The sequence below is a fragment of the Heterodontus francisci genome, chromosome 1, assembly GCF_036365525.1.
Source record: "Heterodontus francisci isolate sHetFra1 chromosome 1, sHetFra1.hap1, whole genome shotgun sequence".
NCBI lineage: Eukaryota > Metazoa > Chordata > Chondrichthyes > Heterodontiformes > Heterodontidae > Heterodontus > Heterodontus francisci.
In genome coordinates, this window is record NC_090371.1 from 160408217 (window position 1) to 160422449 (window position 14233).

General features: G+C 41.7%; 1 protein-coding gene across 6 annotated transcripts in view; it reads left to right on the top strand.

The window, feature by feature from the left end:
* LOC137373065 (LIM domain-binding protein 2) overlaps positions 1-14233 on the top strand; it is a 586094-nt gene that overhangs the window by 543977 nt on the left and 27884 nt on the right. For 5 of the 6 annotated variants that reach the window (XM_068037868.1, XM_068037899.1, XM_068037889.1 and 2 more), the window contains 3 exons: positions 1365-1488; positions 5145-5234; positions 7370-7518. In XM_068037868.1, coding sequence (XP_067893969.1) covers positions 1365-1488; positions 5145-5234; positions 7370-7518 — 363 coding nt within the window. The remainder of the gene's footprint in view (positions 1-1364; positions 1489-5144; positions 5235-7369; positions 7519-14233) is intronic. The other variant, XM_068037919.1, reaches the window with a different exon arrangement.

Here is a 14233-nt window from a genome sequence, read left to right on the forward strand (position 1 = left end):
TTGTTATCCAAGGACTTCTGGATTTGTTTGCCCTACTTTTCCCCTTATTGGGAATATACCCTGACTGTGCCCGAGCTATCTCCTCTTTAAAGGCAGCCGATAGTTGGGTTACAGTTTTGCCTGCCAACCTTTGGTTCCAATTTATCTGGGTCAGACTCATTCTTATCCCATTGATGTTGGCTTTCCCCCAGTTAATTATTCTTACTCTGGATTGTACCTTGTCCTTTTCCATAGTCAACTTAAATCTTATGATACAATTATCACCATCCTTTAAATGTTCCCCGACTGACATTTGATCCATTTGGACCACCTCATTCCCACGAAACAGGTCCTTCTCGTTGGACTGGAAACACACTACTGTAGAAAATTCTCCTGAACACGTGCTAGGAACTCTTGCCCCTCTCTACCCTTTACACTACGACTATCCCAGTCTATATTCAAATAATTAAAGTCCCCCATTACAACCACTCTATAATTTTTGCACCTCTCTGTAATTGCCTTGCAAATTTGTTCCTCTATATATTTCCCACTAATTGGTGGCCTATAGACTACACCGCACAATGATTTATTATTATAGAGTCATCCCTGGGTCCCCTAGAGTATCAATGAGTGGGTAATTGTGTCAATCCAGCCTGACGACTGCTTTGGAGCTGTCTGACTCCAAGAGACCATGCTGGGAAAGTTCCAGAGCAGCACTATGGCTTATTTGATGTTACAGTCCCTCTTCCACCCCTGCCTAATTTGCAATGAAGCCATTTATAGACACACAGAGACACTCCGAACTTATGAAATGCGTTCTTATTGTGCTTAATAAAATTGAAGCATTTTGTATTTTAAAAAGTGCCGAAGAAATTCATTGCAAGGTCTGTAATTTTCTGTTAAAGGGGAAGCATCTAAAAGAAAAATTAACTCCTATGGAATTTCCTTCCTTTTACATTGAGTAGCAACGAAAGAGGAAGTAGAATCAAAAGAGGATGTATTAAACAATGTATACATTTTGTAACAAACCTGCACAGTTTTGGAGAAACTTCTGCCAAAAGAATCTAGGTTTGATCTGAATCATTGCACCTCCAATTTCCACCTATCTTTTTGAAAATGCTGCTAGTTTTAAGCAATTTTAAATCAACAGTATACAGTGGCCAGTAATATTGAAGGTTTAAACACATAACATTTAAACAATAGATGATGACTGGAGCCCTCAGATAATTTCAGACCAATCAAGAATACAGCAAAATAGCTATCCTTCATATAAATTGAGAGGGAATATTTGTAACAGTGTTGGTCTGCTTAAATATGTGTTTGCTTTTTCTTATATTTTTAATAGTACTAACTGTAACATATATAATTTGTGCTCATTTTTCCAGTTGTGTGTTATACTGGAGCCAATGCAAGAACTGATGTCCAGACACAAAACGTACAATATCAGCCCAAGAGACTGTCTGAAAACCTGCTTATTCCAGAAATGGCAGCGAATGGTGGCACCTCCAGGTAGGCTGACAATGTACCTTATTTTAATTAAATATGTATTCACAGATAGCTGGAGCAGAATAGTCACAATGAAGGTAGACAGTGCTCCTATCGTGCACTTTTCAGTTCCTCACAGTTAACACAGAATCAAAGTTACTGATCTCTGAAGCACCACTATCTTTCTAGGAACCCAGTATAGTTTTTAATGCACTCTTGAGTCTCCATATCAGATGTTCAGTCTTGCAGGTAAACATGCAGTAGTTGCTATATGAGCTACATTACACACTTGAATTGATAAAATAACCTAGAAAATGATTACTGTGATATTCATGGTTATATATCAATGCAGATTTAAAGAAATGCCCACCCCATGATAGTAAACCTGATTTGTTTCCTGAAGTTATAAAACATATCTGCCTTCTCTCCATCTATGTCAGGCATGGCTCAGTTGGTAGCACTCTTACTTGACTCAGAAGGTTGTGGGGTCATTCCAGAGTCTTGAGCAGAAAAATCTAGTTTGACACTCCAGTGCAAAACTGAAGGAGTACTGTGCTGTCGGAAGTGTCGTCTTTCAAATGAGATGTTAAACCAAGGCCCAGTCTGCTTTCTCAAGTGGGCATGAAAGATCCCATGGCATTATTCTGAGGAAGAGCAAGGGAGTTATCCCTGGTGTCCTGGCTAATATTTATCCCTCAATTAACATCACTAAAACAGATTATCTGGTCATTATCACCTTGCTGTTTGTGGGAGCTTACTGTGCGCAAATTGTTGTAGGAAACGATGCAGCCAGTGACTACACGTCAAAGAGTACTTCATTAGCTGTAAAGTGCATTGGTATGTCTTGAGGTCATGAAAGGAGCTATACAAATGCAAGCCTGTCTAGACATACTTTTTCCAAAGTCAGCAAAGTATCTTCACATATCATATGCTTTTGTGTTTTTATTTTAAAATGGAAAGGAAAGTGTATTCTCCCATTTTATAGGGAAAATGTAATGGTTTTACCAGATATTGGTTCACCCACTTGGAGACTCAATTAGTGTCTCCTGCTCTCCTAGGTTACTCTGGTGATATGAATTACAGGCTATTGTTAATTTAAAGTTGCTTAATTGGGATTATATGTTAATTCAGATTAAAGTCATGCAAATGCAATCTATCCTGCATTGTTCTATTAAAATTGCTTAATTTGTAGTACTGGATAATTTAAATGTTTTTTAAAAAAAGAATAAACAACTTTGAATTAACAGGGAAAGACTGTATAAGGGGCATTTCCACACATGTTGGAGAGTCTCCATTCTGAACAACAGGGGAAAGTTACTTGCAGCTGGCCTGAGCCACCTCACAGTTGTCTGAACCTAGAAAACATGGTGGTCTGAAGTTGCACATCCTCGGTTGCTTGCAAAATGTTGCTCCAGGATAGTCCCTAGAAATATGTCACATTTTCAAAGAACTATTTGATAAGAATTATTTTGCTATATAAAAAAGGGAGAATATTTTGAATAAAGCATTCCTCTACATTTTGCTACCCTTGAATTAATTATATATTTATTTTCTAAATCGTCCATAGATGTTGATGTGCTGATTAGGGCTGTCATTAATGCTCTTTAGATTTGGCACTGCAACCTGTTCAGCCCCCAGCTCTGCTGCTGTACATTTCTACTGTGAGAAAATTCAGTCCAGGGAGTGCCCAAAAAATAAAATCTCAGCATCCAGCCCTGAAAATGCTAGAACTACTCAGCAGGTCTGGCAGCATCTGTGGAAAGAGAAGCAGAGTTAACGTTTCGGGTCAGTGACCCTTCTTCAGAACTCCTGAAAATGCTGTGATTGGCCAATCCAATTAGGAGGTGAATCTTTGAATTAGAATTATATATATGTGTGTATACCTAAAACATAAATTAGCAAATAAAAACTGAGGGGGGTAAATAAATAATCAATGCATCAACTAAAAGCAGTTGCACAAATATTCAGATGTAACAATTAACTGGAAATTATTTAGTAGTAAATCATGATGAGGTTCACATGAAGTCCTGCAAGTGAAGTTAAACAGATCTCTTTCCAGGATATGTAGGGTTTTTGCTGGACCAAGCATTTATTAACTGCATTGGTTATTTTACATCAGCTGCTTTGTATGCTGTGGTACACCAGCTTCAGTTTTAAAATATATTTTATACTCCTGTTACATTACAAATTTGGTATCAAACTTGCTGTGATTTTGCTATGAGTTTGGTGACAGATTCATTAGGTTACAACATCAAATTGGTAAGACTCGGAAACTTATAGTTTATTGCTGCCAAATCCAAAATCATCCCATTTAACTAAGTGTTCTGGTGCTGCAGTAATGGTGTGTCAGCTTCAGAAGTGTCCCACAAACTAATTCGACACACATTGATGTGGGTCTGTCTACTCACCAGCGCAAGTCCAACTCCTCTTAGGCCAGTAGATGCATGTTTGTAAGTAAATTGTTATTTGTGTATGACCAGGTGAAGTAAACCATACAAGTTGTTGATTACTTTCAAGTTCTGCCAAACTGCTTGAGACAACTGCTGACCAATAACCAGTTTAACACATAAATCTGCTGTTGTGAGGAAGTAAGGTTATTTAATGAGCAAACAGAATAAAGGACTTTCTTCATGCTAATAAAAAGGGCAGTAACTAAGGCAAAATCCAGAAATAAAAACAGAAAATGCTGGAAATACTCAGCAGGTCTGACAGCATGGGCGGGCGGGAAACAAGATGAAATCAAGAGGTTTGAAATATCTAGTCACTTTCAAATTTGCATGACTCCACTCCTAGCACGGAGTCTTGCTCAACAGAATTATGGATCACTAAACTGGTCGCAGAGGTTAGCACATCCCATCTTTTCACCAATAAAATCAGTGACCAAAATATCAGGAGCATCACGAATCAGGTGTGCTGACCTCCTGATTCTCTAATTAATGCTCCTATCAAGAGAGCTAACCACACGAAGAGCATTCTTGCAGTTTCAGGGTTATAGTGCATTTGGTAAATGTCAAAGAGAAGTCAAATGTTTCTGTAATTCTTTGGTAATGTAGTGTTGTCAGTCTGTAATACAAAGGCTGAAACTAATGGTTTTTAGTTATGTATTGTCTTCAGAATGCTCACTCTTTGCATAATTTGAACTATTCTCATCATGTTTTCGCCTTATACCTGCAAATATGAAGAATAAGTAGTGATTTGAGATCTGTATAATCGTTATCATACAACAAGCGGCGCGGTGTCTCAGCACGTTGGAGCGCCAGCGCACTGTGTCACAGCGGTGGTGGGATGAAAGGCACAATACCCCACGCTGCTCTGTTTCTGATCTCAGCCGTGCCGACTTGGGAAGCCGCTGAGCAGAGGGCAGATGCCTCCCCACAGAAGGGGAGGTAGAATTGGAGGGACTGTGGTCCCTTGGCCATTCCTGTGCTCCTAAAGGTGGCAGACTCAGAGTGGCACTGGCAGAGGCTGCAAACAGATCACTTGCCCGCCCTTTTGGCCACAGGAAGTAAGTGGCTTCGAGGAACTGGGGGACTGAGAAGAAAAATAGAGGAAATTCATTCTCACATAAAATACAAAAAAATATATAATATATACTATATCGTATATGAACCAGTAAAACCGCTGCAAGTAACAACCATGTAAGAGTAAAATACCTGTCCCGTGATGCTGTAATCCTTCAGGTCGAACCTCACAATCAGCTGTTATACCCTTTCTCCTACGCCACACCGCCTCAACCCCACAACCTCGCTCAGCGCGCCCAGCGCATAACGGTAAGAAAACAAAGTTTAATTATTTTTTAAGTCATTCGAAGTATATATTATATAAAATAACAAAGATGGGGAGAGAATAGTGAGGCTACTCCAATCTTGGGGGCTCAGATGGTTTTCACAGTCCTGATGACAGCATCTAGATCCCATGAGTTGGACCACAGCCTTGTAAAGACCGCTTCCACATCGATTAATCTACACATAACTGATGGTTGACCCTGTACAAGTTATATATGGAGGAAGATTTTGTCTGGTCACTGTGTGTTACTAACATCGTAAATACAGAGGGAAAATTTTCTATATTTCTACTTCTAGTGAAATTGCAAAAGCGTTCTAAAAGAACGTGTTTAGAGTTTTGCTAGAATAGCAATTAGAGGAAATCTTGGCCCTAGGTTTACACCATTATTATTATAACACAGCAACCAGAAGAAATCTTCTCCGATAGTTGGCCCTGGAACAATGATGCTCACTTCATATTCCTCTGGTTCCAAGTTCGAGACTCAGTTTTGGCAGGCACATATATTTTGGGTCTTTTCAGCCTGGACTTAAGGTGGGATGCCTTGCAGAAGCTGAACATCTCACCTCAGCAAAACCTGGCATTTCATCTTTCTCACAAGTTCACCTCCTGCTGGCCTGATGAGAAGTAGCATTGTCACCTGTTTATTTACCCACTTGGTTGAAATGTGAAAGTGAACAAATAAAGAGAGTGTAGAGGACAGCAGCAAGAATAATTCAGAAAATTAGGGCCTTGTCATGAGAACAAGTTCACAAAAGTGAATTTGCTTTCAGTGTAAAGAAACATGATCAAGAAGCATGCATAATGTAGAAATAAGGAGATTACTTTAAATTAAACAGAAGTGAAGGACATAAGTGGAAAATTTGTTAAGACTAGTGATTAGAATGTTTTCCCTCAGAGTAGCAGTTATGTGGAAATCAAATATATTTAATACTATTTTGAAACGACTCCTTCAAAAAGAGAGTTGAATGATTATGAAGAACAGATTGAGTACTGTCTTCTTTGGAAATTTTGTCACATAGTCACCTCCCTCAGATTATTAAATTGGGCAAGTCCATATGGTGCAATTTGTAAGTTATTTAGAGTCAAAGAGTCATTTATGGCACAGAAGGAGGCCATTTGGCCCATTGAGTTCATGCTAGCTCTCCACGGAGCTGTCCAGTCAATCCCACTCTCCCGCTCGATCCCCGTAGTCTTGCAAGTTTAATTCTCTCAATTGGCCATCCAATTTCCTCTTGACGTCATTGATGGTCTAGAAGGAAGAAGCAGGCTGAATGGTCTTTCCTCATTGCATATTTTTCATATGTTTAAAGTAAATCTAAAAGAACACCAATAAAGGAAATTTTTTAAACTGCAGTCTCTGAAATTTAACTGGTCGAATAAAAAATTGTATTCCCACTTACTCTGAAAACTATGTTAAAGATGAGAAATTACTGTGGGGAAGGAAAGTACCAAGCATACAAAATACACATTCCTCTAAATCAAACTTTAAATCTCTGCTGCCTGGTAGGATATATCTTCACTTTAATTCTGCTCTTCAATTTTTTGAAGTTCCATTATTTAAAGTCAGGAAGCCACCAAATTGACATCAGCCACTTAATCAAAGGGAAATCATCAGCAATTTGTCATTCCTGGATGCCTATCTTTATCCAGTTATGATTTTGAAGCCAACGTGTACCAATTGAATACTGATATTCAATTGGCAAATACTGAAGTTAAAATCACTGGCTGCTCCAGATAAACATCCAGGATTTCAAAGAATGATGATCTTCAATAATCTGATCAGGCTACTCACTTTTGTGGCCTAAGATGATGGGAACATTTAAAAACCATTTAGTTAACTTCATTACATCTTGTGTAAGTTAATGAACACAAGAAAGGGAATGAGTTTTTAGAGAGAATGTCAGGACACAGAATCCATGTATTATAATTTGACCGGCCAAGATTCTTCAGCTTTATGCAATATGTACCTTCAACATGTTGCACTTGACGTAGCAGCTCCTCATATTTAGCCAGTTAGGAAAAGGCAAGGCATAATCAGTCTTAAGCCCTGGAACGTTAGTATGATGCAAAAACTCTGATCTGGTTCTTTTTGTGTTTTTTTTTGTTTTATTTTGTGCAGCGGAACCTACCAGACAACAGACAAACAAACGGAGAAAGAGGAAGAACTCAGCAAGCAGCACCTCAAACAGCAGTGTAGGAAACACCAACAGTACAAACAGCAAGAAAAAAAGCCCTGCAGGGAACTTCAGTCTCTCCAGTCAGGTACCTGTAAGCATCTCCTTTCACTTCTGTGTCTGGACAATATTAACTTATTCATTAGTTACTCAAAAATATAGATATACACACTATTGAAATGGTTTGTATTGATTTTTTTGTTGACAGCTTTACCTGCTAAGGTCCAGAAAATAATCCAAATGTAATTACAGTGTGTCACATTTTCATCCAGCTCCCCCCTGGTTTCTTCCAACACAATTCTTCTAAATTATCATTGACCAATAGTGTCTGTCTTGTATATTGTTTTGTTCCATCAGCACCTGTGTTTTATGTGAGATAAATGATTACCAAGCATACAGGACTGAAAGTGGAAAACAAAAATAACTTTGGAACAGCAAAAGTGACTTGGTAACATCATGGATACTGTGATCCTTTCCTCTCTAAAATGAGCACTTTGTAAAAATAAAAATGGTATGTAAAATACTGTTACACCATGGTTGTGAACAGCAGTAGAGTGTGATAATACCAGTGTAATGCTGCTTTTTTTCCCTTCCACGGGCCTGCTTTTATTTCCTCAACAATCTCAGGTAGGTGACTAACCAAGACCAAATTGTAGCTCCCAAAGGAGACACTGTGCCCCACAATAATATTTAGCACAGCAGCAAAGGGCTGAAAAACAAAGTTTTTAATAAATATAAAAATGATGGAACCCTTACCACCACTTTCAGCTTCCACAAAAATATCTGAATCCAGAAACTAACCTTCAAATACTGTGCTGAAACCAGCCACATCTTTACAAAGCTTCAAATAAAGCCCTGCAAACTTTTTTTTTAAATTGTAACGAGACACAACAGAACAATTTAAAAAAACACACAAACATTAAAAACTGAAAAAATCTAAAATTATTTTTTTAATAAGTGGCTCCAACATTGTAATCAGACCCACGGTATCCTCCCTCCTCTGGCAGCAGCTACAGCAGGGCTTCATCCACATCCTTCAGGACAACGTCTCCCCCATGGTGGCTCCTCCTGAAATGTCAGCGTCCTCTTCGCACAGTTCAGCACAGCGGCTCCACATGACATCCTAGATGTTGTCTTCCAGTGCTCCAGAACAGGTAAATCCCCAGAAACGCAGAAGGGAAAAAGGGAAAGAAAATTGTTTTTATTTTAAAATGTATTCACTCAGCACATAGCTGAGCAATACAGATGAAAAAGTCCCAGCTTTCATTCCCCTGTCCATGCTGAGATAGTTCTTCTAAGCCAGGGTGGTCATAGGGGTGCTTTAATTAGCCTCAGCATCTTTAGAGAAACAACAACAACAACTTGTATTTATACAGCACCTTAAACATAATAAAATATCCCAAGGAGCTTCACAGGAGCATTATAATGCAAAATTTGACACTGAGCGACATGAGATATTAGGGCAGATAACCGAAAAATTGGTCAAAGAGGAAGCTTTAAAGGAGTGTCTTTAAGGAGGAAAGAGGTGGAGAGGTTTGGGAAAGGAGTTCCAGAGCTTAAGGCCTAGACAGCTGAAGGCAAAGCCACCACTGGGGGAGTGATTAAAATCGTGGAGGTGCAAGAGGCCAGAATTAGATGAGTGCAGATATCTGTGAAGTTGGAGGAAATTACAGAGATAGGAAGAGGTAAGGCCATGGAGGGGATTTGAAAACAAGGGATGAGAATTTTAAAATCGAGGCGTTGCTTAATCGGGAGCCAGTGTAGGTCAATGATGGTGATGGGTGAATGGGACTTGCTTTGAGTTAGGACACAGGAAGCAGATTTTTGGATGACCTCAAGTTTACAGAGGGTAGACCATGGGAGGCCAGCCAGAACTGCTTTAGATTAGTCAAGACTAATGGAAAAAAGGTACGGATGAGGGTTTCAGCAGCCAATGAGCTGAGGCAGGGCAGAGTTGAGCGATGTTACGGAGGTGGGAACAGGCAGTCTTAAGGGACATGGAAAAATTTATGGCACAGAAGGAGGCCATTTGGCCCATCGTGTCCTTGCCAGCCAAAAAAGAGTTATCCAGCCTGATCCCACCTTCCAGCTCTTGGTCCGTATCCCCTGTTATGCCAACTCAAATGCATATCCAGTGATGCAGATATGTGGTCAGAAGCTCATCTCAGGGTCAGTTATGATTGTTGTGAACAGTCTGGTTCAGCCTCAGACTACAGAAATAGTAGCATAGTGATAATGGCTGGAATTTTACTCTGCGTCCCTCCACCTCACCCCTAGGAGCGGGCTGTGACGTTCCCGTCGTCAACCTGCCCCCACTGCTATTTTACCAGTGGCAGGGGAGTTGGCAAACAGCCCACCTGCCCCAGGCCAGTTGAGGCCCTTAAATGGCCAATTACTTGCCATTTAAGGGCCTCCTGCCGCTGCCACTGGTAATATACCAGCAGCAGATGGGCACTTCGGCACCTGAGAAGGCCAACCATTGACATTGGTGGGGTCTCCAGTAATACCTGGCGGCCTCCTTGCAAGCTGATGGTGGGCGCTCCTGCTCGGACACCCTGTGCCCCACAAAGGCATCCCTAGCAGCATGGGCCACTCCCCCTAAAACAACCTCACCTGCCCTATATTCTGACACTCACTCCCCTTGCCAGGGCCCAGCCGATTTTCTCCAGTGAGGCCTGACCCCCACTCACCTGTTTTAAGTCGGCATCCATGCCCACTCCTCTCGCTAGGCGCAGTCCCATTAGCGGCCACCGCTCCCAGTGGTACTGCTGAGACTGAGGAGCTGCTGGCCCTCTAATTGGCCAGCAGCTCTTTAGAGGTAGAACTTACTGGAGGGGTGGAAATCCCAACCACTGTCAATTCAGGGACCACGTAAAATTACAGCATACGAACATACGAATTAGGAGCAGGAGTAGGCCACTCGGTCCTTCAACCCTGCTCTGCCATTCAATAAGTTCATGGCTGAACTGATTACTCCACATTTCCAACAACCCCGATAACTTTCCACCCCTTTGTTTATCAAGAATCTATCTACCTCTGCCTTAAAAATATTTGAAGACTCTGCTATACGAACATACGAATTAGGAGCAGGAATAGCATGGCTTCCAGGCCGGACGGAGGTGGGCTTCCCCCCTCCGCCCTCCTCGCACCCCCTGACATTTTTGCCAGTGGGCAGGGCTACTGCCGCAAGCTAAAATTCTGGCTAATGTTACTGGACTAATCCAGAGACCCAGACTAATGCACCAGAGCCATAAATTCAAATCCCACCACGGTAGCTGCGGAAATTTAAGTGCAATCAGTTTACTCTCAATCATCAGTAAAGTGACGGAATGTCTCATTGACAGTCCTGTAAAGCAGCAATTACTCAGCAACAACCTGCTCAACGATGCTTAGTTTGGGATCCATCATGGCTACTTGGCTCCAGATCTCATTACGGCCTTGGTCCATGGACAAAAAAGCTGAATGCTGGAAGAGAGGTGAGAGTGCTTTCACCGAGTGTGGCATCAAGGAGCCCTAGCAAAATTGAAACCAATGGGAATCTACTGGTTGGAGTCATACCTAGCACAAAAGAAGATGGTTGTGGTTGTTGGAGGTCAATGATCTCAGCCCCAGGACCTCACTGCATCTTCAGCTGCTTCATCAATGACTTACCCTCCAACATGAGGTCAGAAGTGGGAATGTTTGCTGATGCTTGCACAGTGTTCAGTACCATTCGTAATTCCTCAGATACCGAAGCAGTCCATGCCTGCATACAGCAAGACCTGGACAACATTCAGGTTTGGGCTGATAAGTAGCAAGTAATATTTGCCCCACACAAGTAGCAGGCAATGACCATCTCCGACAAGACAGAACCTAACCATCTCCCCTTGACGTTCAAGGGCATTACCATTGCTGAATCCCCAACATCATCATGGGCATTACCATTGACCAGAAACTGAACTAAACGAACCATATAAATACTGTGGCTACAACAGCAGGTCAGAGGGGAATTCTGCACTGAGTAACTCACTTCCTGACTCCCCAAAGCCTGTCCGTCATTCTCAAGACACAAGTCAGGAGGGTGATGGATACTCTCCACTTGCCTGGATTAGTGCAACTCCAACAACGCTCAAGAAGCTTGACACTATCCAAGACAAAGCAGCTCACTTGATCGGTACCCCATCCACCACTTTAAACATTCACTCCCTCCACCACCGATGCACAGTGGCAGCAGTGTGTACCATCTACATGGTGCACTGCAGCAACTCGCCAAGGCTCCTCTGACAGCACCCACCAAATGCGCGACTTTTACCACCTAGAAGGATAAGGGCAGCAGACTCAAGGAACACCACCACCTGCAAATTCCCCTCCAAGTCACACACTATCCTGACTTGGAAGTATATCGCCATTCCTTCACTGGCATTGGGTCAAAATCCTGGAACCTCCTTCCTCACAGCTCTGTAGGTGTACCTACACCATAAGGACTACAATGGTTGAAGGCGGTGGCTCATCATCATCTTCTTAAAAGCAGTAAATGCTGACCTTACCAGCGATGCTGATATCCCAAGAAAAAATAAAAAATAGGTTGCCAGGGAGCGGGATGGCTAGAGAACGGAGTTTGTAGTGGGAGCGAAGACAATGGCTTTGGTCTTCCCAATATTTAATTGGAGGAATTTTCTGCTCATCTAGCACTTGATGTCAGACAAGCAGTAGATCAATTTAGAGACAGTGAAGGGGTAGAAAGAGGTGGCAGTGAGCTAGAATTAGGTGTCGTCAGTGTACATGTGAAAACTGCTGTGTTTTTTGGATGATATTGCTGAGCGGCAGCGTGCAGATGAGAAATAGGAGGGGGCCGAGGATAGATACTTGGGCCTTGACAGCAGAAACTTATATAGCATTTTTAACATAAAATGTCCCAAGATGCCTCACAGGAGCATTATAAGACAATGTATGACACTAAGCCACATAAGGAGATTTTCGGTCAGATGACCAAAAGTTTGGTCAAAGAGGTAGGTTTTAAGGAGTGTCTTAAAGGAGGAAAGCAAGGTGGAGAAGTGTAGGGAGGGTTTTCCAGAGCTTGAGCCGAGGCAACTGAAGGCACGTCCACCAAAGGTGGAGCAATTAAAATCGAGGATGCACAAGAGGCCAGAATTAGAGAAGCGCAGATATCTCAGAGGGTTGTGGGGCTGGAGGAGATTACAGAAATAGGGAGTAGCGAGGCTATGGAGGGATTGGAAAACAAAAATAAGAATTTCAAAATCAAGACCTTGCTTGACCGGGAGCCAGTGTAGGTCAGCAAGCAAGTGGTTGATAGGGGAATGGGACTTGGTGCAAGTTAAGACACAGGCAGCAGAGTTTTGGATGACCTCAAGGTTACAGAGAGTAGAATGTGGGAGACTAGCCAGGAGTGCGTTGGAATAGTCAAGTCTGGAGATAATGAAGGCATGAATGAGGATTTCAGCAGCAGATGGGCTGAGCTTGGGGCAATGTTAGAGTTAAAAATACATGGTCTTAGTGATGGCACAAATATGAGGTTGGAAGCTCATCCCGGGGTCAAATGTGACACCAAGGTTGTGAACAGACTGACTTAATCTCAGACTATTGCCAGGGAGTGATGGAGTTGGTCACTAGGGAACAGAGTTTGAAGCAGGGACCGAAAACAATGGCTTCAGTCTTACCAATAATTAATTGGAGGAAATTTCTGCTCATCCAGTACTGGATATTGGATAAGCAGTCTGATAATTTAGCAACAGTGGAGGAGTCGAGAGAGGTGATGATGAGCTAGAGCTGGGTGTCATCAGCATACATATGAAAACTAACGCAGTCCTTTCAAATGATGCCACCAAGGGGCAGCATGTCGACGAGAAATAGGAGGGGGCTAAGGAGAGATCTTTGAGGGACACCAGAGGTCACGGTGCGGGAGCAGGAAGAGAAGTCATTGCAAATGATTTTGTGGCTACAACTAAATAGATAAGAATGGAACCAGGCTAGTGCAGTCCCACCCAGCTGGACAATGGCGGAGAGGCTTTGGAGGAGGATGGTGTGGTGAACCATGTGAAAGGCTGCAATCAGGTCAAGGAGGGAAAGTTTACATTTGTCACTGTGAGAAGGAAAACTTAAGCCAAGGTTTCTGCTCCTGACCACTAGTCATCGATGATTGTTGGAACTGCACATGAGTAACTGTCAGGTGAGGATAAGATCATATTAATTTTAAAAATTACCAAAAAATGTATTGATTTGCAAATAGTTAACTAATCCCATGGTATAAACAATGCTGTCTCTGGACTGTTGTGATCATGTTTATTTCACAATTGATCAATGCACTAATAACTGTTATTGGTCATGAAAAACTTCCTGTGCTGGTGGTTGAGACCGAGTACCTTTGACCACTTTAACTTTCTACCATGATCATCTGGATCAGTGTAAAGTCATAGCTAATTATATGTGACTGCTGGTCTACTTCTTACATCAATATCTTTAATCAGTTTACAATTGTTTTTATATCTGTAACTTTATTGTGTTTTTGTGTTTTAATCAGCTAGTTGTGACCTTTACTTGCTGATTATTTGCCTGTTTATTGACACTTACCAATGCATTTCTCAGCTAATACCAAATCGGGACCTTATAGTAACATCAGTTAATTAATTTTGGTCACTCAGCTGGTTAAAGCAGTTTAAGACTCTGAATACAGACATTGGTAAGACACAGAGGAATAAGGCAAAGATTCTTGACCATAGCTAATTACAAGGGGGCAGGTTCTTGATCATTTGAGGTGAGATGTATATATGTCTGATGGAGACAGTTTTCTGTGGGACAAGTGAGGGGAGGTT